This window comes from Pelmatolapia mariae, linkage group LG15 (genome assembly GCF_036321145.2).
Source record: "Pelmatolapia mariae isolate MD_Pm_ZW linkage group LG15, Pm_UMD_F_2, whole genome shotgun sequence".
NCBI lineage: Eukaryota > Metazoa > Chordata > Actinopteri > Cichliformes > Cichlidae > Pelmatolapia > Pelmatolapia mariae.
In genome coordinates, this window is record NC_086240.1 from 4,858,413 (window position 1) to 4,886,339 (window position 27,927).

The 27,927-nt window shown below is 41.9% G+C and overlaps 1 protein-coding gene across 3 annotated transcripts; it reads left to right on the forward strand.

The window, feature by feature from the left end:
* Positions 1-8: 8 nt before the first annotated feature.
* Positions 9-27,803, forward strand: LOC134643336 (bromo adjacent homology domain-containing 1 protein-like). 3 transcript variants are annotated; one of them, XM_063495652.1, is made up of 7 exons: positions 9-532; positions 17,499-19,292; positions 19,974-20,332; positions 20,615-20,774; positions 20,914-20,993; positions 22,811-22,902; positions 23,187-27,803. In XM_063495652.1, exons 2-7 carry the CDS (start codon positions 17,519-17,521, stop codon positions 23,374-23,376), a joined length of 2,655 nt encoding a protein of 884 aa, XP_063351722.1. In that variant the 5' UTR covers positions 9-532; positions 17,499-17,518; the 3' UTR covers positions 23,377-27,803. The 3 variants fall into 3 exon arrangements, with proteins under 3 accessions (XP_063351722.1, XP_063351720.1, XP_063351723.1); XM_063495650.1 differs by lacking the exon at positions 9-532 and adding an exon at positions 9,449-9,665; XM_063495653.1 differs by lacking the exon at positions 9-532 and adding an exon at positions 9,849-9,932.
* Positions 27,804-27,927: the final 124 nt, after the last annotated feature.

Below are 27,927 nucleotides of genomic sequence, written 5' to 3' on the forward strand. Positions count from 1 at the left end.
GTCAGCGCTGCAGTCAGTCAGTCAGTCGTGTGGTGTGGTGTTGTGTTGTGTTTTGTGCTGCTAGTTGTTGTTCGGGCTGTGTGCGTTGTTAACGCTAAAGGGACGGACACAGACGACGTGTGTGCGGGCTGTCGAAACGCCAGTTCTCGAGGTTTGCTGCCGTGCTGCCGTCGGGAGAGTGAATGGGATAAGAAAAACAGCCAGAGCAAAGCCAGCTAGTCTCTCGGAAAAGAGTGCAGTCTCTTCTTGCGAGAAGAGAGTTGTTTGCCTCTTTCCCCCCTCTTATTTTCTCTCTTCTCGCCGTATTTTTTTAAGGAGTTCCCTCGAGTGGAGAAACATCAGCGATATTCGTGCTCATTTCCTCCACTTGATCTGCATCGGTTCGCCACACGGATGAGGCTGACTTGTCTTACCTAGCGATTTGGGGGGGAAAAGAAAAAAGAGGAAGAAGAAGTGGTCCTCACACCAGCGAATCTTTTTAAAATTTTGTTTTTAGACGAGGTAGTCCCTGCTACAGAGGACCTAGGTTACGGTAAGTGACGGCTGCTCCATACTATCGTTTCTCTTTCTCTCTGTGTGTGTTTTTTTTATTCAGGCAGAGTAGAGGTTACATTGGCAGCTTTGCTCTTTTTGTGAGTCCCCCGTTTTTTAAAGTCATGTCTGGAGGACGTTGCAGAGGTAGATAATGGTCATGATGATGGAGGAGATATTCACAGGGAGTGGTACTCGGTCGGTACTGGCCGTGTATAATGTGTGTTAGCGTAGCTTCCCCCCCCCCCAAACTCCCAATTTTCTCCCCCTTTTCTCCCCTTCCACCTCCAGCTACAGAGCTGGAGGTACAAGGGGAGCACCCATCAAAAGTGTAACACCGACTGGTAATAGTGCTGTTGTGAACACGTTGAAACAAGGTCAGAGACACGGCGGCCCGCGAGCTCGCTAATATTGTGATCATGTGGAAGGATGCGCAGATGGAGACACCTGGCCGTCACTCGGTGTGGCTGCGCGCGCACGACTGCTTGCAAACTTTAAGTCTCGAGGATTTTTTTTCATCTCGCTCTCTCTTATTGCGACGTGCTCTCGCGTGCGCGTGATTCACGCTGGACCTTTTTTTTAACGAGCTTCTCGAAGTAAACAGTTCATCAGCTGCAATCAAAATCAAGAGTCGCTCTGCTCAGGTGGAAAAAAAATAATAGTAATAATTTTTTTTTTAATGACGAAGGGTCGTAATTGCTCCGGCAATTAACCCACATCACAGTTTGCCAGTTAGGGCAATGGGCTCATAATAAATTATGTCACAGACAAAACCCCCCTCCGGAGGCTCATGCTGTCGGTGATTGATCTCCAGCAGTGTTGGGGACCGTTTGGGATAAGAAGAATAAGAAAGAACACGGAATGACTGGGTTTAAGCAAATTCTAGTATTTAACCAAACAATCTAGAAACTGCTGCGTGTAATGATGATGCACTAGAACTCCAAATCCTCCTCAGTATTGATTATACAGCTCACTAAGCATATTTGAGTGGTGCCTAACACGCCCTTATTCAGTCACATGAGCAGGAGGAGTGTGAGCACCAGAACTACATGTAAAAAGACAACTTTATTGCTTTCAAGCTTCCACTTCTATTAAAAACATACAGAGGTGTTTACTGTTTACAAGTTAATACTGTGGCTGTGTGAGGTGGAGCTACTTTAAAAATTCAGCTTTTGCATTCACCAACCAAGGGCTCCACTGAGATGAATGTAATTCAACTTATTTAAAAGAAATAAAAAATAAAGCTGTGTAAATGAAATCATCTGAAAAGTTTAAAGGTGAATTGCCTTTTGCTGGAGCTGCTGAGACAAATAAGCAAAATAAGTCACAAAACCAAGTAAATGAGTATATTTTACAAGCTCGTTATGGAGTAAGAGTGTAGCTAAGTTTAGCTGAGGTAATCACTCTTTATCTCTGTTGGTCACTTACTAATCTAAATAATACCACGTTGGCTTGTCAGAGGAAGTGCAGGTTTTATTGAATCAGTCGATGGAGAAGTTTCTCCACTGCTTGCTCGTTTAGGCTTGGTGTACACCATGAGTGACCTTTAGCCTCTGTGTTTCTTTCCCTTGTTCACACCATCATAAATGCATCCTGTTTTCTGCCGGGTCTAATTTTTTTCAGGTTCGTCTGTGAGTCTGTCCTGCAGTGTGCTGTGCTGCCAGGCCACACTGGTTTATTGTAGTTGATCATTAATCTATTGGAGTTTCCTCAGCATTCATTCTTCAGCCTGCCGGATCACTTTACCACTCTTTCCCTTTGATCCAGCAGACAGTGCCCCACGCTTCACTTAGCAATCATAAATGTCATGAAATTTAATATGGAAGTCTTTTTAATGGCTCGCACCTAGACCTGTCATTAAATAGCCATGCAGGACTAATAACTGAGCCATAAAGGCAATCCGCTGTGAATTAGCAATGGATTTCTGCCAGCATACAAATCTATTGCTTAAATTATCAATAAAATACTCACTGTTGGAATCGTTTTGGAGTAGCACTATATATTATTTTTTGGATAATTAAACCATCTGTGCTTGTTTCTATTGATTTTTATTCCAGCGCTGTGTGTCATCAATCAGTCGTTCTAATCGTTTCAAATACTTTGGGCATTATTTTTATTTTCCTGCGCTGTTCAACAGAGTTGTCTCAAGCCGTTGTTTATTTATTTATTGATTTCAGAAAGACTAAAGATTCTGTCCATGTGTAATGATAATTTATCCAATTACTGCAACTCGTGATACTCTAAAAGCTTCATTGCTTCTCGGCTACCTGTTGATACATTTTATCAGATAAAAAGGCTCACGCTTTAGGCATAAAAATGTTAAAGAAGTTAAATTAAGCTTGACAAGAATAATATTTTTTCTTTCTGTTTTTACTGAAATGACCAGACTTTACACGTAGAATAAGAAATGTTCAGACAGCTGTGATGGAGCTCAGGCTCGAAGGCCAGCCGGTGTGTAACAGCTGATTGAACTGTGAAACTGTGACCCCGGTGTGAAGGCTCAGCTGTGTGAGGTGGTGAAAAGAACAGGCTGTGACTTACTGTTAGTTCCTGAGCGATCCCATCTCTGCGTCTGTGATAATTAATAACTGCAGTGAAGTCTCCTCTGTTGAAACTCGCACTCTGTGGATGCACGTACTGACCCTGCTGCTGTGGAGCTGCAGGTATTTAATGAACTCAGAACCCTACAAGCACCTGTAAGCAACAACTTCAGGTCCAGTTAAAGGAGCTGAAGTCAAATCTGGATTGGATTAACGGTGTGCCTCAGTAATAACCTCCTATAGACAGGTCTGTGTGTGCATCGTAGCAGCAGAGCAGTCACAAAACATAAGGTAGTTTAAAACGTCTTTCAGCTGCTCCCTTGTTCACAAGAGGTCGAAACAGCAGGTCTGACACAACCCTCCCATGGATTTGTGTGTCCACCTAGTCTCAAATCTGGGATCTTTTGGATGTTAGGCAAGCGTGTTAATCACTACAATACATTCATTTCTGCTGATTTATGTCTATATTTTGAGCCAAAGCATGTATCCTCCATGGCTTATAATTGTGTGATTTGGACATTATCTGCAATAAAACAAGTGACCATTGTGAGTATGGTTACTGATGATCATGTGTCTGTTATGGTGACCCTCGGGCATTTATGATACCCACATAATGTGGTGTGTGTATGTGTGCGCATAGACGTGGCACTGGTTCAACATCACAAAGCATCTTTACATAGGTCCAGTTAGTTACATTACACTGTGGTAGAAAGTAACTAAATACAGTTTTAAACAATAAAAAAGGTTTATGTAAAAAGAAAAACAATTTTGTAATCTTAACATTTTTAACACAAAAGCTCGCATCCTGTGAAAAGTGTCTGACGACTGATGACTGTGGGTAACAAAAGCCTCTCGGGTGGTTTTATTTAAATGAGTGTTTGAGGCCAGAGAAGAAAAACGATCAAACATTTTAGACGTAAACAAAGATTATGGGGGGGAAACAAAATCAAATTTGCGTCACAGAACACACACCTTCTCCCATGAATCATGTGATGACTCATCACTCTTTCACTTATAACCCTTTCAAAGGAGGATATTCTGTAAAAATAAATAAATAATACTAATAATAATAAAAATACCTGCCTGTGTATAGAACTGCAAAACAGTAGCTCCACCTTGACCGGCTATAACTGGAAAAACTAGATCTGTGATAATAGCCACAGGGACCAAGTACTTTTACTTTGCATGTACTACTTATGTGCCTTTTACTTTTTATATAGAGGACCTCAGCTTTTTATGTCATATGTTTACAATATCCAGTTCTTACTTGCACTGAAGTGTGATTGGACTCCACTAGGAAAGTGTAAACTGTGATACTGCAAAAACAGAGGGCTCAAACACAGTCTCTAAAAAATCCCTGCGTGTATCTTTTTTCTTTTGTTTTGGTTTTGTGGTCCTGATCTGTTTTAATGGCTGTAAATTGAATTTCATTTGAGTGTGACAGTCAAATACTTTGTGTGCCCATATGTGTTTACACTGGCTGCCATCTGAGTAGTTATATACAGGAGCGCCTTCCAATGACAAGCCAGATTACTGTCACGGTTGCTCGGTTTCATTGGGAGAGGCTTGTTTATGCTCATTTGCTGTTGTTGTCCTGAAGGAACCCTTTTACCTATATGCTGTGTTAGATTAATCGCATCTGCTGGACTCTTTTCTACCCCATTAATGCCCATTATTGCAAGTGTTAATATGCGTGGCGCCACCCTTTTACGGTTAGTACTTAATTTAATAATTAACCCATGTTGGCATTTTTACGACAGAAGCCCTGCCCTAATCGTTGAATTAATATCAGTGCCCCGCCACTCTCTGTGTCCAGTCATTCTGACACTTTTATGCCTGCTATCTGTATGAAATTTTAATGACCCAACAAGTTGAATTGTGTATGTGTGTGTTTATCATTAGGCTTAAAATGTTTCTTTTTTATAAAGTTTATAGTTAGGACGGGATCAGGTGACCCTGAACCCTCCCTCGGTTATAGGGAGTAGTCCTAGGAGGCTGGGGGACTTCCCATGATGCACTGAGTGTTTTTTTTTTTTTTTGTTTATGTTTGGTGTTTATACACCAGCCTGCATTTAATCATTAGGTATTACTAATATCTGTGTCTTTTGTCCTGTCTCCCATCCCTCACCCCCAAACCGGCCACAGCAGATGGCTGCCCCTCACTGTGCTTGGTTTTCCTGGAAGTTTCTTTCTGTTTAAAGGGAGTTTTTCCTTCCCACTGTCACCAAGTGCTTGCTCATAGACGGTTGTCTGATTGTTGGGGTTTTCTCTCTATCATTGTATGTTCTTACAATATAAAACACCTTGAGGGGACTGCTGTTGTGATTTGGCGCTACATAAAACAAATTGAATTGAATTGCGTGTAGGCCTTTGGAGTAGCTAACACTTAGATCCACGTTGGACCGTAAGGACTGGGGTTTGTTTCCTCGTGCGTCTGACCAGCTTTGCTTTTCTTCATGAGAAAAAAACAAAACAAAAAACCAACAGAACAAAAATCACCACCCACTGTTCTTACAGTCAGAGTAAAAAGATGAAGTAGTTTGCTGGGTTGGCTCAATAATTGGCCTCCATCTCTGTGCTTGAGGCTCACCAATACAATGAAAAGAACCGCAGTGAAACGGACTCAAACGAGCTCTTTTGACTCTGTTTACTGAACCACCGAGCACCGACTAAATCTGCTTTCTGCACTCTGCTGTAAGGGTAACTGACGTTGAACCAGTGTGCCTAATAAAACATTAAGTCTGATGGTTTTAAACTAGAATTTTTATTTTTTTCGCCAAGTGTTTTGACAAAAGGATGTGTCTGCTTACAGTTTCAGGTACATTTGTAATAGCTGCCGGTAGTGCAGCTTGCTATGTCTTCATAAGCCACTCTGACTGGTAGATATTATATGTTCAAAGGAACGAGAGAGAGAGCAAACCAAAACTGTAACTTTGAAGTGACACTCTTCACAAATTCTGCCTTTTCAGCTTCTTCATCTTTGAACTCTGCTTGATTTGATCCTTAAAATCTAAGACAGTTTTAACATTTGATCTGGAGAAGTGCTGTCGCCACGGTAAAAGCGGCATCCGATCGTTATTTGGTCCATCTGTTCATTGTTGTTAATAAATAGTCCTAAATGGCTTCTTTGACTATATTGTGTCCATCCATCCATTAATTTTCTTAACTGCATACTCAAATTGGGGTCACATATTTGGAGTGAGCTTTTCTTTTTGAAGTAATAATGGGTACAAGGATCAGTGTGTGCAACTGTCTGCCTCTATGAGATCCGTGATTCAATTGGGTGCCTGATTTAAAAAGTTTTTCAACTTGGTTAATTCATAATGTAAGATGTATCTGGCCACCTGTTGGATGTCCAGTATTGACTTTTCTTTTTAGCTCTGCTCTGCTCTCCCACAGTCCCTTAAAGACATGTCCTGCTAATATTATCAATTGCTCTAGCTATTGGTTAAATTCTTCATGGTGCGTTCTCATTTGCTGCTCTGGAGGATGCATTTGATTCATTGCTATAAAAATGGTGAAATTAAATGGCACCCAACTAGAACACATACCTGCACGGTGTTCTTGCAGAATGCCGGCCTTGGGTATTGAATCCATCCGCTGCTTCCAATTCCTGTGGATATGATTATGCAGTAAAGGAGCTGCAGGTTTCTCTTAGCATTTTCCTGCTTTATTGTTTGCTGAAAAAACCACCCAGTTAGAATTTAGTTGATTTTTAGTAAACCTAAGGTGACCACAGCTTCCATTTTCCAAAAGGAGACCAATAACTAACCTTTTCTGCTTCTTTGTGTTTACTTTCTTTTATCGATTTACCCCTGTAAAGCACTTTGTGACTGTTTCTTGTCTCTAAAAGTGCTTTAAAAATAACTCAAAGTTACTTTACTTACTTTTAAACAGAAAGTGTTTGAGTACAGTCTCCAGTGGATGATTGTGCTGTTTTTTCCCTCCGGTGAACTAATCAATACCAACCTTCTTAGGTTTTACTTCTGTGTCCGAGCGGTATTTCCAAATCAAATCTTCACTCTCCACAAGTGGCTTTTAGAAAATGCAAATTGTCTTCCTGACAAATGATACCTGATTAGTTTTTTAAAGAACAATGCATTTGATTGGATAAGCCTCTCTTGAAAAGTTGAGGTATTGATTATCTGATGTTGCACAATGTGACGGCCACTTCACTCGACTTTTCTACAGCAATGGAAAGTCTGGCCTGTGACAGGCTTCCTGTAGAGGGTTTCAATTGATGTAATAACTTTGTATTCAACTCTTGCTGTGTGTGTGTGTGTGTGTGGGTGTGTGTGTGTGTGTGTGTGTGTGTGTGTGTGTGATTCAGCCTCTTTCAGCCTTTCATTACCATTGCTTGCCATTAAATAAGTATGTTGTTTGTAATAAGTAGCAAAGCAGGTGCTCTTATGTCAGGTTCTGATTCTTTCAGATTGCATAACCAAAAAAAATAGATAAATAATTCAACACAGTTTTTTAACCTTTCTGGAGCCTCGGTGGAAGGAGAAAAACACACCAGCAGACACTCTTTACAGACCAGATAAAATAACAATAGATGAACTATGTTTTTAAGCAGTCAAACACTCGTTAAATTAATAGAAAAATTAAGAGTCTGTTGTTTTTTTTTTAATAAAAGTGTGTTGTGAAAATTGAAATATCTGAAAGGGGCTAGGGAGCAGCAGATATAATTTTTGAGGCTGTGATGAAAGGAAAAATAATTAAAAAACATTTTAATTGTGTAGTTTAATTCCCAGCTATAGTTTAATTATTGAAATTTACACATAAAGTATGAGCTCATCAGCAGAATGCGTGGTGATGAAGTCTGCTTGAAGCTTACTTGAAGTATAGCAACTTATTTATTTATTTATTTATTTATTTTGGGTGGGGGGCAGTGGTTCCATAGATAATAATGAAATAAGTATTTACACTACTAGAGATTAGCTTTATGTGAAAAGCTGCTGCTGCACTTCTTAAAAACGCTCTAGCTAACGTCTTCATGTGATGACCTTGGTTTGATCTAACAGTTTAGCTTACACTGGTAACACATATACATATCAGTCAGTTAAAATATAAATGTCTCAGTTTTGAATGCAGGAGTCTAGTGAGATACTTTTAGAGTATCCCAATAATTTGTCTGCAAATGACAGTATATGTGCTTATAGTTGGATCATGGTGGAGTTTGCTTAAATTTTCCTAGAAGTGAAGAAACATGTGGGTGGAACAGTTAGCACCGTTTGAGCTTCGAACCTCCCGTTTGGAGCATGCCTGATTTTTCCCCTGCAGTTTTAAAGACATACACATCAGGGTGAGTGTAAAGAGGCTATATCGGTGCACCAGATGCAGACTGATCAGGTGTTGTACTTTTATATTATTTTAACCCTTGTGCCACCATTTCATCTGCTGAGTTTCACAAAGGACTGCAGAAGAGATGTGTTTGCTCTATGGATGCTTACTAAAACCCCCCAATTTGATAACCAGGGAGAAAAGTAGCTGAAAAAGGTGGAAAAACAGGTAAAAAAAACATCCTCAATCACCCAGATTTGCGTTGTTAGGATTCAGGTGTGTGTTTGGTGCCTTGGTTGTTTGTTTCTCTGTTTTTGCCTTTTCCCCAATGACAGCAGGGACAGAGATGGGGCAAAAAAGCAGAGAGGGTACCCCTCACTTTCTGAAGTTTTCAAACTTATGGAGAAGGTAGATGGGTGTTCCCCACTGCAGTCTAATTGGCTTCTCTGGTCTCAGCTCTTTATGGACAATTAAATGAAAAATGAAGGTCCTGCATGAGCTTGATTTAAAGATGTATTTTTTTTAATGTGTAGACAAAGCAGATTTTAACTTTGAACCTTATAAGCCTGCATGTTAATAAAAGCTGCTTTAATACAAAAAAGTCAGGACCTAAAGTGAGCTTTAGATGGGTTTAATCCCCTTTACATCTCCATAACTTAAAGAACCTCAGTTAAACCTCATATCTCACATCCACCACATGGAACACTGTTGACTCATGGCCATGTCCTTGTTCAATCTTCATGAGAAATGTCTCTGGACGTATTTTAACAGTCTGGCGTGTTTTGGTCACGATAAGATGACAGGGGTGAGGCTCCGCGCGGTGGTATAGTGGGGAGGAAGGAGGGGGGTGGCAGTAGCCTAACATCCATCGCTTTTCATTGTGTGTTTTATGTAATGGACCCAAGTTACCTCGCGTACTGCAGTTATTTAGTTTTCTGCCTGTTTGTCCGTCATGGGAGAAGAAGGAGGAGAGAGGGGGGGTGGCGGCGAGCGAGGCTGGTCCGTATGGGAACTGGTTCAGATTAAGTTTCTGCGAATCGGTGGAAACCCAACCAGGAAGAGCACGCACACATCTCACAGGCAGCGCCACCGACCGTCCCCTCTCTCTTCTCTCCGCTTCACTCCTCCCCAGCTCTCCCAGTTACGGAGCTCTGCCATCGCACCAGTCCGGCTCCGTCTCTCCTCCCCTCCCCAGCCCTCCCACACCCCCACCCGCTCGCTCTTCCCCGACCATCCGTCCGTTTGTCCGTCCTTCCCCGCAGATTTGTTCGACGGTTCCCGGCTCTGCTGGAGGAAGCGTGGCGGCGAGCCGTAAGTTACCACCTCGATCCTTTTTTTTTTTAAACACACATTTATTTTTTTGGGAGGGGGTGCTATCTGGCTGTGAATGTTTGAAGTTGTGTTCCGACTGCTCAGCCGTCCAGAGAAGGAGCGCAGAACCCTTTTTTTTAATTATTATTATTTTTCGCTTCGTGCACCAGAAGCGACACACGGGGCTGCTGCTACGTGCCATAACCTCACAGCTCTCAGCTAGGACTGGGATCGGGAACAGCCACCGCGTCGCTGATCGGGAATCCGGTCAGAAAATGTGATCAGGAGGGGTGACTGCCCTTTATTTTTGCTTGGTGTGTGTGTGTTTGTGTGTTCTGGTAGCAACCCCCCCCCCCCCCCCCCCCTCCACTCCCCTCCCTTCCTCAACCCGTATTTAGAGCCTGGCTGGCTACTTCAGATGGGCAGCTACGTCAGGCTGTACTGTATCCCATCATACTGTATTCCTCGGCCACTGTATATAAATTTATATATGTACGTATATTAACGCAATTATTACAAATCTATCCAGGCATGCATATCTAGCAATCCGCCCTCGACATCCCTGCCAATGGTGTTAAAGCTCCGGCTGTCTCGGAAGAAAGCCAAAACAGTAACGCAATGTTTCAGATTCTCTCAGGTTTTTATCTCTTCTTGAAACAACAACCTCCCCCCCCCCTCCAAAAAAAACCCAAACAAACAAAAAAACAAAACCCATCATGTCAGCGCCTCGTGTTGAACCTGCCCGTCACCACCGGCCCCGACACGGAAAATGTAAAATAAGAAGCTCTCAGTCTGATCCGAGCGAGCCACCTTACCCAGCTGGTTATTTATTTTTGATGGGTGCTCTGTGGCGTTTTGTGGCTCTGCCTAAAAGTTCAAGGCAAGAGCATTTTTTTTTAAAATAAAAGAGAGAGGTGTAATTACAGGTTTTGATGCAGGCTGATGAGCCCTTTATGAACGTGCCCTGCACAACTGTGGTAACCAAGTGATCTGCAAGGTGTGTCCTATCTGGTGTTGCCTTATTGGGCGGCTGTAATGCAATGTTTCTTTGACCTTTTTTGTGTCCTTGTTTTGACATGAGCTTTGAGTTGCTCAACCAAAACGGTGATTTTTTTCCCCTGAATTTGAAGAGGCGAGAATTTTGAAGTATTTCATTGCAAAGGTGGCAAACAGGGGGACTGTCGGAAATGTTTGGAGTGTGAGTTTTAAGAGGAGTGTAATTTTTTTTTAATTTAATTTATCCAAGAGTTAGTTTCAGGGAAAGAAGGGAAGAAGGAAAGAGTGCTTGAACTTTTTTCCTTTCCAGAGTCCGGTTCTTTCATTTATTCTGCTGCAAAAATATTATTGTGCTAAAGTTAATCACTAACTGGTCTTAAAGGCTTGATTATTTAGCTTTCTTTTTTATTTAGTGCTGTATTTCCTCTGTTATGTTTGTGGTGTGTTTTTTCCAGCAGAAATTTCAGGGCATCCCACAAAGAAGGTTTTGCTACAGCTAAGGGTGGGAAAAAATTCTAGAACTGAAATAAAATGACTTTTTAACAGTTTTAACAATGGGCAGATTTTCAAGTGGCTGGAAATAGATTTGTGTAACACAGCGTGAACTGCCTTTAGTGCAAAAGGGTCAGTCACACTTTTTTTGGGCCAGAAAAAACAAAGATTTTTCAAGATATTGCAGGATAGTTAAATAGATGGTCACTCAAGGTTTCATTAGTTTTTTTGTTTTTGCTTTTGCCAAGGTAATGGATACAATTTCCTCCGCACACACCAATAATAAGCCGAACTGAGCTCAGCTAAATATTAATTTTATGCCTTTGCAAGCTTTTTGGTGTGGACCTCCACAACAGTCCCAGTTTGTCATGTGGCCCCTTGGGGAAAATAAATTGCCCACCCCTGTCTCAGGCCCTTAGGGATAAAAAAGTGATGCTTTGGCTAGCTTTCATAGCGCATGACAGTTATTCTCAAGTGTACACTTGAAGGGCACACTTCAGAGGCTTTTAGCATTGCCACTAACACATAAAATGCCATGTAATCCAACTATAAATATTATTCATTTATTTACACGTATAGCTAATTTGGATTTTCTATTTTAAACGCTGTAATTACTCCCAGCGCTGCTGAATTCCTGTCTGAGTTGCTTGGCAACATCAAGCCACACAGGCTGGGGTTTGTAAGGCTGGACTAGTTGTTATAATCCTGACAAGTTTAAAGATTTTCATGAAGAGATTTTCTTAGATTGCTGTCAGTCTGTAGAACAGAACAGCGAGGCTTTCTGCTGTCCCTTTTACACTTATACAGACTGCCCCCCCCCCCCCCCCCCCCCCCCCTCACAGAAGAGATGTCTCTCTCTTCTTCTCTCACTTCCTCACTTTTACACTCTCAACTTTGGTTGTAGTTCCTCTGCCTGTGGTCTTCTCTCTCTCTTTTTTTTTTTACCCCTCCACAGCTCAGACCCTTAGACTCGAGCTACCGGCCTCACAGCCGTAATTATTATTTAAGTCATTATTAAGGCATTTGACTTGTCAAATAATATACACAGAGAAAAGAAGGTGTTTAGTTAAACTGGTTGCTAAAAGTTAATGTTCCCAGCCAATCAGACTCCTCAGAAATCTGCTCAACATGCTCATGAATACTTTATAGCAAACTGTGAAGCAGCAATAATCCAACATATAAATATCCTATAATAGTTATTTATTAATGATCTTATACTGTTATTGCTCTTGAAACATTTATTAACTGTTTATGCCCAGCTGTATGTATCACAGGAGCTTATACTAACAGACACTTGTATCTGTTTACAATTGCATCATAGTGTTTTAGTAGTATTTAACTATTTAGTCATTAATAGTTTATGTTTACATTGAGGGTAAAGAATGGTGTTACTCCCACAGATGAGCTCCTTTTTTCAGGTCTTTTATCACACTGAGATCCACTTTGATTTTAACCTTGAGTCAGGTTGGTGTGATCTTGTGGCGAGTTATCAGATTTCACGTCGTATTCTGAAAGCTGCTCTCAGCTTTTCACCTGTGATTGGGTTTGTGTTAGGATTAACAAAGTCATACAGCGAGGCAGTTGCACTGCTTCACATTTGTGCACCAGGAAATTGAGAAGTGAACTTTAATGCTCAGCGTTAACACGCTTTGCTGTTTGTCGTTTAGCCTTTTGTCTGCTTTGTGTTTATTAATAACGGTTGGCGTTGGAGGCCAACGCATATCTCACACTTATTGACTCGATATCAGTTGTGTAGCCTGATGCTGTTTAATCTTCATTACAAAAAAGCCATCTGGTTTGCTCTTTTACACACAGAGTCACAAGAGTCCTGAGAAATCATGCATGTCTCATTATTAAAAGAAAAAAAAAAATATCCTGGTGTGTTCTCTGTATAATTGCTGAGAGGATCTTATGATCTGTTTCTAACCAATTAGAGATGGAGTGCCGGGTCATTGATCTCCCAGCAGATGTGAAATTACTTCCTGCGGATCACCGGACCTAACTGTGTTTAAAGAAACAAATTGCCGTTCTGCCAGAAGGCTGCTGCACAAGATAATATGAAGCAGGTTATTCCTTGCAGCGTTTCCACACCTACAACTCTCAGCAGTGACCCCACATCCGATGGAAAAATTGCAGAATCAGGATAAATGCTTTGCTTTTAATCTGGACTCGGACAGATCATTCATTCTAACAGGTTTAGTGACACTTAACTATTTTTTTTTAATCTTGAAAGCAAATCAAATATGAAGCAATAGCACCACCAAATTTTAGATTTGAAGTTTGTCTTTCAGGTATTGAATTTCTGGTTCAGCCAGCAAGGTAACACCATTAAACCGATTACATCTTGTCTGATAAGCTCAGCCTGAGGTAAAGCAACCTTTGGCACAGCAAAGACTGGGAAGACACACAAACACAAGCCATATCTGAGCTTATCGCGCCCATGGTTTTTAACTTTTATCAAGACATAAAAGCTCTTTGTGAGGAGTGTAACATGGAAATGTTTTAAACTCCTCTAATGTCACGTTAATCACTGAGTCAGAAAGTTGTCTTCAGTTTTCATTACCCCTAGAGCTAAAATCGGATTTGATACTGCCAGGATCTCTTGCACACTGGAGCGTTGGACCGCCTTGAGGCTGCGCAAGCCCAGTCAGATTGTGGCCGACAAAATCCAACATGTTAGAAGAATCTTGTCGGGTTTCTACTGTTAGCGAGTCATCTATTGGGATAGAAGTCTCTGGCCTCGAATGTTTTCGCACCGCAGAGAAATCTGCATCAACCATCAGGCCTCTCCCTGCCTCGCGCAGGCACACTCATCTGAACAGATGCCCCGGCCTGTTTGGCTCCATGTAGAATAAACTGGGGAAAACATTAAAAAGCTTAACTCTGATAATACCGCGGGTAACCAATAGAATCATTCTGATCTAAAGCTCATTTGGGGAAATGTTTAAACTTTAAAGCCAGTATCCTTGCACCTTTTAAAGCGAGGAGAATGGAGAGACGAGCAGCAGCTGTAAATATGCGTATCAATCGTCATTAAGGAGGATTTCATTATCCGATTATAACTAATTATGGAAAATATGGTGTAGGACAAGAAGCTCCTGTGGGTCGGGAAAAAGAAAACCTTTATTTGATTAACAAAAAAGAACGCCCAATGATGGAAAACTTCTAATTGTGTCTTGCTGCGGCGAGGTTTCTTTTCCTCGCGGTGCAGAATGTGTCTGCAGGGTTATTAAATGGAGATATTGGTCTTTAAAAGTTTAACCCGGCTCATTAGGTGGTACACGATCGTGCATCTTTACCTTTTCCCCGAACACTAAAAAGGAAATGTAATGATCTCTGTACGGGCATTATTTTAAAACGCAAACATATACAGTGTGTGAGTCACTCTCTGCTTGTTTGTGTTGCAGTTTTACACTGAGCGCGGGGAGCGTTTTGCGCGAACACTTTCTTGCTGATGCTAATTAGGTTTAATTGTTAAATGATTTCACGGTGGGCTTTGGGAATCATCACATATTGTGTTGTATTGCAGATGGAAAGATTCTCTTTCTTTACATAACACGGGCGCTTAGAAAAGTAATGGGAAGCCGGAAACCATCCAATTTAAAACGACTAAAAGTGTCACATTTAAATGGGCTTCAGTTTATTTGCCTTATTTTTCTCTCACTTGCACTTATTGTGGTCAAAGATTTTTTTTTTGACATTTTCCTGCCAGACTAAACACTGCAGACTAAACAATTGGCCTTAACAAGCTGCTGCTTGCCTGCTGTGTGTACATGTGGTGATAAGGCAATGAGCACAGTGAATGAATGGCACAGTGCATCAGTTTCTCCAGTGCGACACAAACCTGTCATAATGAGAAGATCCCAGGCACACGCACAAAAGCTGCAGCTCGCCATATGATCTGATTACAAAACTGTTCAGCTGAATCTATTCATCATTAAGTTTCTTTATGTATTGAATCAGATGTTGGATTTAAATCTAAGCTGAGGGCTTATGCAAGATAGTCGGTATCTTTGTTTTGTGTGTGGCTTGTTGACTTCTGCTGGGTTTTTTGGTTCTTTTTTTTATATATCCTTTCTAGCTTTGTCTCGTCTTAAGTTTTGACTGTTGAAAACATTTGAAGTAATCTTTGGTCTCAGTGTCATCCCTACTACACAGCATAACACTGCCTGGTCTGACCACGCAATGTGGCAGAACTCAAGGGCTGAAATAGATCTCTATGGATCCAGTTAAAGTTTTTTTGGAAAATGATTTGAATTACTGTTGACAGGGAAGTCCTTTTTATATTGTGAGCTACCTCCCAATATCCACCATGCCACTAGTAACCTATATATTGTTGGGCAAAGATAGCGTTACGGTAGCACTCGCCCTTTTGTATGGATTTTTTGCCAAAATGGAAAAGCCTAACTGGGAACTACAAGGTAAAGGTTCATGTAAAGTACTGTGGAAAAGTCTTGGGCTGCCCTTAAAGGAGAGCCAGACTTCCTTGTCATTTTTTTAAACCTGGCCTTTAGCAAGTTTTTCTTTGGACATTGACTGTTTCACCACTCATTTTCAGTCCAGTCCTGACCATTTTCAGAGAAAGTTTTGTTAGCCTCTTAACACTGACCTATGAATCATTCAAGCTTAAAAAAGACACCCTAACCCGTGTTGTGTCTACACATAACAACTTGGCAAAGAACCAATTTTAAATTGTATTTTTAGGCACTTTGTTACTAGCCGCCTATTGCAGAAATGCATAATTTGTTCCCAGTAGCTGAAGTGCCAAAGATAACACAGTTTGACAGGCATAAAATTGTATTTTCAAATCAACAAGGTGATTCCCAAAGAGCTATTGGCTAAAAAGTGCAGTGTGTTTGAGGAAACTGGACAAGTGGTGGGCAAAATAAAAAGTGGCAAATGTGTCTACAGTAGATGGAGGTCGTGCCCTTAAGAAACAGGAAAGAAAGACCTGACACAGGACCTGAGAGGTGCTTCAGTGGCCCTTCAGTTTATCCCATCTACTGTTCACTGAAGCCTCATCAGAAATGATGTCAGTGCAAGGGTGGCTGTCAAGAAGCTGTTCTTAAAGGAGGGAAACAGAGAGAAGACTAAAGTTCTTGTGTCATGTTATCCATGTTATCTCACAGAGTGAGGAATCCAAATGTAAAATTTTTGGCCCAAATCAATATGTACAGAGGAGTTCAGGAGAGAGGCACAGCAGTGAGTTAACTAAAACCAGATGTGAAAAACATTTGCTAACTAAAATAAAAATAAAAGCTAGACCTTTGAAAATAATTAAAACGAACTGAATTTATTTAGTGAAAAGTAACTAAAAAAAAAAGGAAAATAAAAAGGAAATAGTTTTGGTATTTGTTAGGTTGGTAAAGCTTTAATCAAAACTTGCCTTATGAGGCTTTGATGGATGTATTTATTGCAACTTTGGATTTCTGCGAAGATTGTGAGGCTTGTTTTTATTCAGTGTTTTTAATATAATACTGTTTCTGAGTTTCCTAAATCTTGCCTTTACCATATACCCTCAATACAATAATAATAACACTAAAATTAACACTGAAACTAATAGAAACTAAGCTAAAATGAAACATTGTAACACAACGAAAATTAAACTCAAATGAGGAAACTCACTCTGGGAACTAGCTGAAACTAAACCGAATTAAAAGCAAAAATCAAAACTCAATAAAAATCAAACCTAATTAGAAAATACAAACTATAATAACTCTGGTGTCTACAGCCATCAGTACACAGTGGAGTCTCTGTCATGGTTTGGGGCTGAATTTCAGCCAGTGGTTTGGGGAATTTTGTCAAAATTTTCAAAAGGAATTATGAATGTAGAAGAAGTATCATCAGATTTTAATCCACCATGCAATACCATCTGGAAAGCATCTGATTGGAAATGGCTTTTTTCAGCATGACAATGATCCCAAACACACTGCCAATGAAGTTAAAGCATACCTGGATTGAAAAGCACATGGAACACAGCCAAACAAGAGTTTTGAACGTCCTTCAAGAAGTCTGAAGAAATCATAAGAAAGCTTGCCTAAGAGAGTTTAGGTTATGTTGAAGAATAAAGGTGTTTGTACCAGATTTGTTCATGTTCGTATAAATTGTTTTACCTATTTCCAAATCTCCTGCATAATATAACAGAGGAAGGCTTAAGACTTGCACAATACTTTATAAGACTTTGTTTAAAATATATTCTTGTTTAGAAAGTGGTTAAAATACTATGACACCCTACGACTAACCCTTACTGAGTTAAGGCCAGGGATTGGTTGAGATCTGTTGTGTAAGAGTAGAAAATCAGCACAAAAGTGGAGTTTTGACCACTTGTTCATCTCTTCTCTCTAGGCCACATAGACAAGCATGTGATGACTCACGCAAGGCAGAAGGGTTCCCTTGGGCACAGCCAAAGTAGTCCAGAGTGGTGGGACAACAGCTGTCTTTGGCCACATGGTGGTGCCATGGGCGGCGCCTGGCCTGAGCGCACACTGCGATTTGGCAGGACAAAGAAGATAAGCGAGGTCACCAAAAAAGACAGAAACATGGCCAAGAGGATGAATGACAAGAGGGAAAGAACAGAAAGACCAGAGCAGAAAAGAAAGGTGGACCGGAGGCACGTCAAGAAACGGGACAGGAAAATGTACCCTTTGCGAGGGAGGGCTGGGAATTCAGAAAGTGAAGGACTCAGCTGCCATGTCCTCCTGACCCGACTGGAGGAAAACATTCGTGAAAAGCAGAGGTCTAAGGAAAGGAAAGGAAAGGATGGCCGCGGACGATTATCTCACAAGTCCAAGTCCAAAAAAAGGAAAAGCAGTGACGGAAAAGAGAAGTCGTCACCAAAAAACAAATTAAAATCATGCAGTGGAAGTTATAGCAAGAGTATTGGGTTGGGAGTCTTTCAGCCACGCAAGCGGAGACTGGCTTCTCTCAATGCTGAGGCGGTAAACAGCCTGCTACTAGAAAGAGCCACTGATCCCCAACCAGCAGCCAAACAGGCCAAGAGACAGGAGGAGCCCATAAATGCAGGGGCTTTCCTGGATGCAGATCCAGCGAGAGGTGGTGTCTGCGGAGGTCTTAAGGCTTTGCGAGGGACCAACACTAAAGGCTCCACATCTCACGAACTTGAAGCGTACCAAAGCTCTAAGCCTGCCAAGAGGGCCAAAGTTAGCCGAGGGGATGAAAGTTTGGGGATGAGTCAGGAGTGCCTTGACGCTCCTGCACCCAGACGGTTGGCTGGACTTAATGCCGCAGCCCTGCTGAAGTTAACCAGTTCCTCTGCTACCAGTAAACAAAGAGCAAAGGCTGCACCCACTGCTACTGTTACTTCAGACTGCAAGGCTCCCGTCGTGGGCCCGACCCTAAAGTCGCACTCGAGGGCCAAACTTCAGCACAAGGGACGCACACAAAAGCAGAAGGGGAAAAAGATCCCTCCCCTGCACAGTGGCTGCACAGCTTGCAAGAAGGCAGGCTTTGAGCCAAAGGTGGAGTGGGAAACGGGTGGCTGCACCCATCGACTGACAAAACCGGGCTACCAGTCACGCAGTATGCTAGCATACCCACTGAAGAAAGTGAAAGAGGAACAGCTGGAGACTGAGCTGAGCCCGTACTACTGCTTTCCTTCAGAGCGCTCAATGGACTACTGTCACGGCTTGGCCTTCTTTCTAGGCCAGCAACCCTATGGAGAATCAGACGATCAGCCACTTAACTCAGCCATGACCCCTGTGAAGCGCGAGTGCCTAGTAACCTCACCATCGCTGACACATTCCCTACCACACACAGCGCTCACCCTGAGCCCTCACCCCTGCCTCTGCACCGCCGACCATTGCTTCTCCAGCTATTACGTCCACATCGCCCACCCGACACACACTGGAACAACTTCAGCCACCATGGCCCCGCGACCTCTGAACTTGCCCCCATCTAGTTTGTGCCCTAGCCGAATGAGCGGCTCCAAGCTGCTGGGGCAGCAGGTGTCACATCCGTCGGGACTAGCCCACCCCGCCTACTGCAATTCTGTGGCTTCACCCTGTTACGGTGACGCCTGCGGGATTAGTGGGTATACCTACAGAGCAATGGCTCCTGTCACCAGCAGGGGTTGCTCTTTTAGCACAGGATGCACTGGATGCACGCACAATATCAAAACAGGTGAGTTGCTTGACCCCCATGCCCCAAGATTTGGTCTTGTTTCATAAATGTTCAGTATTAATTGCTGATTATTAATTATCACAGTCTTAAGTGGTTTTCTGAGGCCACTTGAGGATTTGCTCACAATGATGGCAAGTTCTTTTGTGATAACACTTCTTTGATTTAGCTGTTTTCTAGCCTTCTTTGCCAGTATTATAAAAGAAACCTTTATTCCAGTAGTTAGACATAAAGCTATTACTTAAAGACTCTGAAGAGTCCTTTGTTGATAAATGATATGCCTCAAGCCAATTGTGAAGTCAAGCAAGTGGAGCCTTTCTGTTTTATGTAGTCCTTTTTTTGTCTTTTGCCATGAGCTTTTAAATTGCCTGCAGAATGAGGTAACTGCTTTAGATGTGTGTGGCTAAGGAGCTTTAGGCTTATTGTAAAGTTTTCGGTTACAATGTGTCATGTACGTAGCTAGACTGATAGAAGAAGCAGGTTACTTTTAAGCAGAAAAATAAATAAATAAATAATGTATAGCATGAGCCGCATGAGCCACATGAACCTTAAATTATGTGTGTGTATATATAATTTAAGGTTCATGTGGCTTATTCTAAAGATAAGTAGCCAGCTGTGTCATCTACCATTTGATGGTGTTCAGAAGTTCCTTTGCTTATTGTTACTGTCACCTTTTTGTTTCAGAGGGTTACCCCTCCCCTCAGGGTGATCACAACCCTTCCCTTCTGGTTCCCCCCACCATGCCAATGTCCAGCTGCCCTCTGTCCAGCGTGCCCACTTCCACGCAGACTAAACCCCACCTACTGAACCACCTGTCTGGACGAGACCAGCCCCAGGCTAGGCTAAAGCTAGCCAAGGAGTGCCCAAAGAGCACCAAGCCCTCCGGTGACTCTCTGTCCATGGGCCGCGCACAGCTATCGACAAAGGAGTCGCCACCCGTGCCAAGCCTCAGCAGCACCAAACAAAAGAGGGTCAGCCGCAGACGGGCCACTAATGGCTGGCTGCCTGTTGGAATGCCCACAGAGAGGGAGGTCTTCATTGCGGTAGGTTTTTTGAGAGTCCATCTCTGTACGATGAAGATGATCAGCATATTAGAGAGCTTTTTGACCGAAGGAAAACCTTCTCTATTCCAAATACCTGACCAGTAGAAACCTTAGCATCAACACAGCTGCCTTCCACAAGGACAAAGAAATTGTCTCTTGAGGGAAAAGATAATTGTGTTTTGACGATACAGCTTTGTGTGACAGATTCCTTTTTGTCTTTATAATGAGAATTATGTCTTTTCTTATTGTGTTTGCGTGCTCGTGTGTTTGTGTGTGTCTCAGGGAGAGGATGAGACGGCCCTGCGGCAATGTTACGAAGGAGTCGAGAGGGACGGTGAAGTGATACATGTGAGAGACACTGTGCTGCTACGATCAGGCCCCAGGAAGAAATCCCTCCCATATGTTGCCAAGATATCAGCGCTGTGGGAGGACCCCAAAACAGGTAAAAAAAGATCAGGAGAAGGGGGGAGATTATGATGCGATACAGTGGTGCATGTGTATTGATGGATGACCGGAGGAGCATATGGCCAAGATTGTTTACCTCTGTGTGTGTGTGTGTGTGTCTTAATGTGATCCCTCAGGAGAGCTGATGATGAGTCTTTTCTGGTACTACCGACCTGAGCACACACAGGGAGGCAGAGATCCCAGCACACACTGTGAGGTGAGGCAGAGATTTGGAGCCAAGATGTTTTTCCTGTAACAGATCTGTGCTGTTACTGTTTGTCTGCACAAACAGTAACAGCACAGATCTGTGTGTATGTGAGACAAGAGAAGGTACAATCAACATTCATCAAATAAAAACACTTTATTTGATTTATTCCATTAGCGAAGGATTACGTAATCAGTATCTTCTAAGGAAAAAAATGACATCATGAAGTGTGTGTGTGTGCGCTTATGTGTTGTGTGTAAGAATAGATGAAGTCAAAATATATAAAGTATAGCACTGTGCAAAAGTCTTGAGCCACAATTTGTTTCTATATATTAAGCTAAGAAATTGGTGCAGCAGTTTATTGAAATATTTGCAAGGATAATAGTTCAGGTTTCTTGAAGGACATTCAAAGCTCTTCTTTGGATGTTGGCTGATTTTATTTTCTGTACTCTGTCACATTGATCCCACACTGCTTCAGTAATGTTTAGCTCTGGGCTCTGGGGAGGCCAATACATGACTGACAGTGTTCCACTGTGTATGATTTTAATGCATTAGCAGTGTGTTTGGGATCATTGTCATGGAAAAAAGAAACAGTTACCAATCCAGATAGTATTGTATCGTAGATTTCTGTTCATAATTCCATCATTTATGACAAGATCCCCAAAACTGAAGGGCCAGATGTATCTCTCGGGTCCTGAGTCTGGTCTTTTTCCAGTTTTTAAGGACATGGCTTTCAGATACTGTTCATCTGCTCTAGATAGTTTTAGGTCTGCCACTTTTGTCCTCCACATATCCAGTTTCCTCAAATCTTTTAAAGGCATGCTACACACCATACTGACATGTGTCACATGTTCAGCTAACAGCTCTTTGGGAATAATCTTGTTGGTGCAAAAATACAGTTTTACAGCTGTCTTATCTTTGGCATCTTTTGATTCGGCTAAAGAAATTGAAACAAATGATGTGTTTTTGCAGCAGGCTGTTAGTAAAAGAGTGCCTAAAGTTAAAATTGGTTCTCCTCTAAGTTGTCTTCTATGTGCAGACTCGAGACAGGCTCATTCCTTGAGTTAGGTGTCTTTTTTATTCTTGAATCATTCACAGGTCAGTGTGAACAAACAAAAAAACCTTAATCATTTACTGAAAATGGTCAGGTACAAGGACTGGACTGAAAGTGAGTGAAAAAGCAAAGAAAAACTTTGAAAGATCCTTAGAAAGCCTCGAGAACTGTTGCTCAAGACCACTTTAAAAAAAATGATAAGAAAGTCTGTCTCTTCTTGAAGGGTGATCCAAGACTTTTACACAGCACTGCAGCCATGAAATTTATTCTTTATTTAATTTTTATCACTTTGTTTAAAGATAATGCAGTTTTTATTGATGGAACAGTTTGTGCTACATCAGAAATATTATGAGGTATCCTCATGTGTACAACATGTGTAAGAAGATTATGTGCAATGAGGAGGCGAACAAAACGGCCTGTTGCTGCTCTGCCCTGAAACTGTGGATAGTTGGTTTGCTCTTCAGTCTGACCACAAAGCTAAAAAATGATATCTCTCTGACCTCAGACTTGCACAAGCCAAGAACAGGAAAGATAAACGATTTTACTTCTAGAAATGTTCTTTTTACAATGGCACGTGTCGAATAGAGCAGGATGTTGTGTGTGTGTCTTTGGCAGTACATAAGGTAGAAACAAAAAGGCAAAATCCTGTTGCTCATGAACAATTATAGTTCCCACTGTGCTCTTAGTACAAAAGTGTCATTTCTTCATTATTCGCCGAGCACAATAGGAAACGCTTAACAGAGATGTGATTCTTCACACCCACTGTTGATTTCAGAATGAGATTTTCGCCTCTCGGCATCAGGATGAAAATAGCGTGGCCTGCATAGAAGACAGATGCTATGTTCTCCCACTAGCCCAGTACTGTAGGTAAGTAACGAACACGGTAATTGTTGCTAGCAGAAAACGTCTTTTCACAAGGTTTGAAGTTTGAAATGAACACCTCAGCTTTGACGACACGTGGAAGCTTCTTCTTTTTTTTTTTTAATCACACACTGGTGACACTACAACTGTTAATGAATTTGCAGGAACATAAGACAATGAACACTTACCGTGATAACCTTTGTGAAAATCCTGTTTCAAGTTGGAGTGTTTAAATGAAGGCGGAGAAGCAGGAAAGTTGCCTTTTAATGGATTTTCTTCTCCCTTCCTAGATTTTGTGCCTTGGTGAAGCGGCGTGCTGAAGGTGCCCCGCCTGGCAGTGCCAGCATGGTGCCCTGCCGCCCCGACTTTGCCCCTCCTTCCCACCGCTGTGTGCCCACAGACGTCGACCCCGAGTTGGTGTATCTCTGCCGGCACGTCTACGATTTTCGTTACGGTCGCATCTTGAAGAATCTGCAGTAGAGGGTGGAGGGCTGTTGCACCTTTTGAATTAATCGTCAATGAAGCACCGCCCCATCCCACACAAAGAAGAGGGAGTGAAGGGGGCTGAGGGACTTTTTTTGTTTTGTTTTGTTTTTATCCAGTGAGCACCTCACAGTCAGAGGGAAGGGGGTGGTGATGGGGTGAGGTCGTCTATTGGGCCAATAAGAAGCACAGATCCCTTTAGCTGGAATGTGGTAGACAGAGCACCAATGTTTTCTGGTTTTGGTTTTGGAAGAGAAAGGAGTGATAATTCATTCTTCAGATCAGATTTTTTTTTATTTTTTATTTTTAAAAGCTTCCACCACACTCTGAGGTTTCAGCCTCCAATCGCTTCCCTGCCAGAATTGCTGAACGCCAGGCCGAGCTGGGCTGCTGTCAGGACTGTGTTTCCCCTCAAGCATCTTAGCACAACAATCATGTTTGTTCCATTTGTAAGCCAGTGGCTCAGGGATGGTCCGGCACAGAGGCGCTGCCGGGGAACACAGGCCTGCGCTGTCCGCTCGGCGTTAACGGTGCTCAAGCAGCGAGAGTGAAGGAGCAGCTAATGGAGAGTGTCGTCTCATTTCTCCCGATTTCGAACCCGCGTGAGTCTGCGCGTGCATGTCAGAGAGAATGGAGAGCAAGTGTGACTCCAGGGTGAATGGATAACTGTCGGCATGTGTGATGTTTTTTTGTTGTTGTTTTTTTAAGGAAGCTTTCAGGCAATCAAAACCAAAACAAGCAGCTTTAGAGAAAGCGGAGCTTCCTTCTCTTCTCCTGACACTGACCGAAACCTTTTCATCTCAAGTGATGAGCTGCGCAAAACTAAAATGATTGCACCTGAACGGGGTTCGTGAGACAGTCCTTTCCCTACTAGACTCGAGCAAACTAGAGCAGGGCTCTTTTAACTTTGTTTAGTACGGACCAGTGACACTAAAATTTCTCGCGATAGATTCGAACCAGTAAAAAAATAAACACACGTGGTGAAAGATGTCGAAGCAAACTGTAATCTCAGCTACTTGAAGAAGAGTCTCCCTTATGGGTTTTTTGTGGTGTCGTGTATACTTTTTCACATTTACTCGTTCTTGTGACTTGCCTTATGACTTGCAGGGAGAGCTTCAGGCAGCTACGTCTCGCCACATCAAACACTGAAGCGGTAGAACAGGGTGCACCTGCAGTCCTTGAAAGTAGGGTTTGGTTCAGTCTACGTGGCTCTCTTACAAACAGTAAAAGGTCTGAAAATAGTGGAGAACATCTTTTGTACATTTTTACAGCAAAAGGTTACGTTGGCTGTTCGCTCGGCAAAGAGAAAAGCATGAACTTGTCAGCTTAGATGTGATGTGCTTGGCATTTGTGCACCCTCTCTCCAAAAGAAAAGCGGATGACATTAGCTCCCGATTGTTTTTCTGATCGCCGATACAGCTCGATACGACCCCCCCCCCCCTAAAAAAATATCCCCTCTCTGCCAAGATAAACCAAAGGATGTCTCACACAAGCCAGAATTCCCGTCTCCACCCTCACTCCTTCTCTCCGTCAGCGCTTCTACTCCTCACTCCCTTGTTCTATTGCACTAATCCATTCCTTAATTACTACACATGCGTTCAACTTCCAGCTACTTAATATTGACGCCGGGTGGGGTGGGGCTCACTGTATATCATTTCTTTGTGTGTGTGTGTGTGTGTGTGTGTGTGTGTCTTTTTTGTACCTTTGTAGAAGGAAACCGTGAGGATGTCATGGCTGCTTTTGTCAGTGCAAACTGTGTATTTCTATTACTTAACCAGTAGAGGAGTGAAGTCAGCCAGCCAGCGTGTTTGTCATATAACCCGATGCTCGACATGTTGAATCATGGGATATCGCTCGAGTCATTCCATCTGATTTGTCAGTCAGCTCTAACGTACCTATATAATTATACAGTATATATATATACATGTATGTATCCACACTGTCAATGTGATTAGAGTTCAAAGAGGCATCTGGATGGAGGCTTGACCCACTGTGCAGGCAGACGTAGCACCAAGCTGGAGGGCGTTTGGGTGGAGGTTTGGAGGGGCAGGTGGGCTATTTTGATACTTGTAAGTTGTGGCGGGTTTCTGACCACACTCTTCTATTGCCTTAACCTCGCAAGCAAGTGTTTTTTTTGACTTGTGAGTGGTGTCAGAGTGCGTGATCGTGTACCTTTAACGGCATAAAGAGTAACCAGCTGCTTTCCCACGCAGCAAACGCCCTGTCCTTCAACGTTGGGTAAAGCCCGCAAAAGTTTTGACACACTAAAGCCATCCTGAACTTTTTTTCTCTATTTGAGCCACACGAATCGTGACACAAAAATCAAATCCTGATCATTGGGAGGTTTTTGCTTTTAAGTTGTTATTATTTCTATTAATCCCCAGATTCTTCAAAGAGGTAATATAAATAGATATATTCTCCTACTTTACGATTTCTCCTTATTAGGGATATTTTATTATGTCAGTTTCCTAAGATGGTGTATGCAGTATATTTTTAGACTTGCTATTTTTGGAAAATGAACATAACTAATCAAGAGGATATGCATTATTTTTCTGTTTATTTCAGGTGAGTTTCAAAAACAATGAAATGTTAATTGAAATTTGACCAAATGGGGAAAAAAATAAAAATTAATGGGGACTGATGTATGACCTGAGGTTGGAGATAATAGGCCAATGGAAATCTCCCATCCAGCCAACTTCTAATGAAGTGTAGATATTTGAATCCAGGAAGCACCGGGCACTCTTTAAACAGACAGCCAATGCACAGTGTAGTATTTTTGCAAGATCTGTAATAATTATATTTAAAGTAAGAAAAAATATTTAAATCTAGTAAAACATATTAAGATTTAATTTTAACTTATTTGGAAATACTGTGTCTAATTGATTAACTATATCCTGTTTTCTTTGTGCTCCAGGATAGAAAAGATTTCTGTTCATTTGTAACAATATAAATATTATTTAGATTTTTTTTTTCTTTAAATTATATCATTTTTAATTGGGTGGAGACCACAGTGAAGCTCACGCCAGCAGACAGGAGAGAAAGCGCTCACACGAAAACACGGGCTCGTGTTTTATCAGAATTCCCGTCTTTACATGCTGGAAAGAAAAAAGTCCAACCTGGCCTCAAGAACTGGGGGGGGGGCACTCTTCCAGGTCACATGCTGTGTGGGAGAATGTGGCAACGTGGTCACCTGAGCTTTTATTGATTGGTCCTATTAGGGGAGAAACTTATGGGACACACGAGACAGGACAGAATGCCCCCTGGGTTTCAAGGAGAAGATCCCCCTCGGATGCTGAAGTGGGACCAGTTTTCATCCTCTGAAACAAAAGTCACTGAGGGTCAGGAATTAGGCACTGTGTGAAAATTATTAGGTAGAGGAAGCATTAGCATTAGTATTCATGTATTTGGCAGGACAGGTGGGTTTATTTTATTATATTTTTTTGTTTACAATCATGATCAAACCCACAAACTGTACACTTTACTTAAAAAAGTGTTTGTGTTCTCTCAGTTTTGTTTGCTATAGAAGTACTGTTTAGATGTAGTGAGGGGATCCTATTGCCATTGCCTTTAGAGGATATTATTTAAAAAAAAATGTTAAAAGTGAGTCTTAGCATCTGCTAACACTAATCATTTTCACACAGTTCCTTACTAAGTAAGCTATCAGGGTTTCTGATGGGCACAGATGGCAGCCAGGGGTTTATTATAATCAATGAGTAGATTAAATGAAGTTTCTCCCTCCTGCATCAGATGACCACTCTTGCCCTTCTCCCAGATGTGCTGTTACATATTTGGCCCCTAGAGGGCATGAATCAGATGTTGGAGAAGCATGTAGAGGAGTCACAAGGCCACATCCTAAACCCTTTCAGCAGCTTTTCCTTCTTTTCCTGCCCCCATTTTTTTGAGTACTAGGAGAGATGTAGAGACTTCCTGGAAAATTAGATCAAGAAAGCTCAGCAAGGAGGCTGCCCCATGTTTTCCAGCCAGATTGTGTGTAGCTATCTACTCAAGTGAATTTCCTCCAAGCACCACACAGGCACAGTCGCATCCTTCTTTACCATGGCAACAAGGCAGGGCAGGAAGTTTGTACGTGGCGTCCACAGTGGCGGGGTCACACACTGAGTAACCTGTGCTGATGCCTCACAGGAAGCGTGTCCACAGAAAGAAAAGTACCCAGAGCAACCCCTGAGATTCTGCTTTCTGTGTGGTCTGTATTGATGCTTATTGTTGGCGTATATTTTGATATATTTTGGGTGGGGGGGTTACAAATTATAGTGAAAGGTCTAGATATTTTTGGAGTAGAGAAGCAATGTGTGTATCAGATTATTGTCACTTTGTCTTGCTCTCTGAAAAATCTCTTGGAATTTTTTTTGTTTGTTTGTTTTTCTGAAGAATTCTATAACATCCCGACTGATTTAATGTTCGATTCAGAGAATATTTATAAATTTTAAGTCCTTTGTGAAAATTCCGTGTTTGTGTTTTTATTTCAGAGCTTTTAATTTGTAAACTAATTGCAGGTTAATTGCGGTCACCTGACAGGTGTAGAGGTCA

Excerpts from the sequence above, each read along its gene's own strand:
- LOC134643336 (XM_063495652.1), top strand. The coding sequence starts at position 17,519 with ATGACTCACGCAAGGCAGAAGGGTTCCCTTGGGCACAGCCAAAGTAGT. Across the intron at positions 20,994-22,810 it reads ATCCCAGCACACACTGTGAG|AATGAGATTTTCGCCTCTCG; the intron begins GTGAGGCAGAGA and ends TGTTGATTTCAG. Across the intron at positions 22,903-23,186 it reads CCACTAGCCCAGTACTGTAG|ATTTTGTGCCTTGGTGAAGC; the intron begins GTAAGTAACGAA and ends CTCCCTTCCTAG.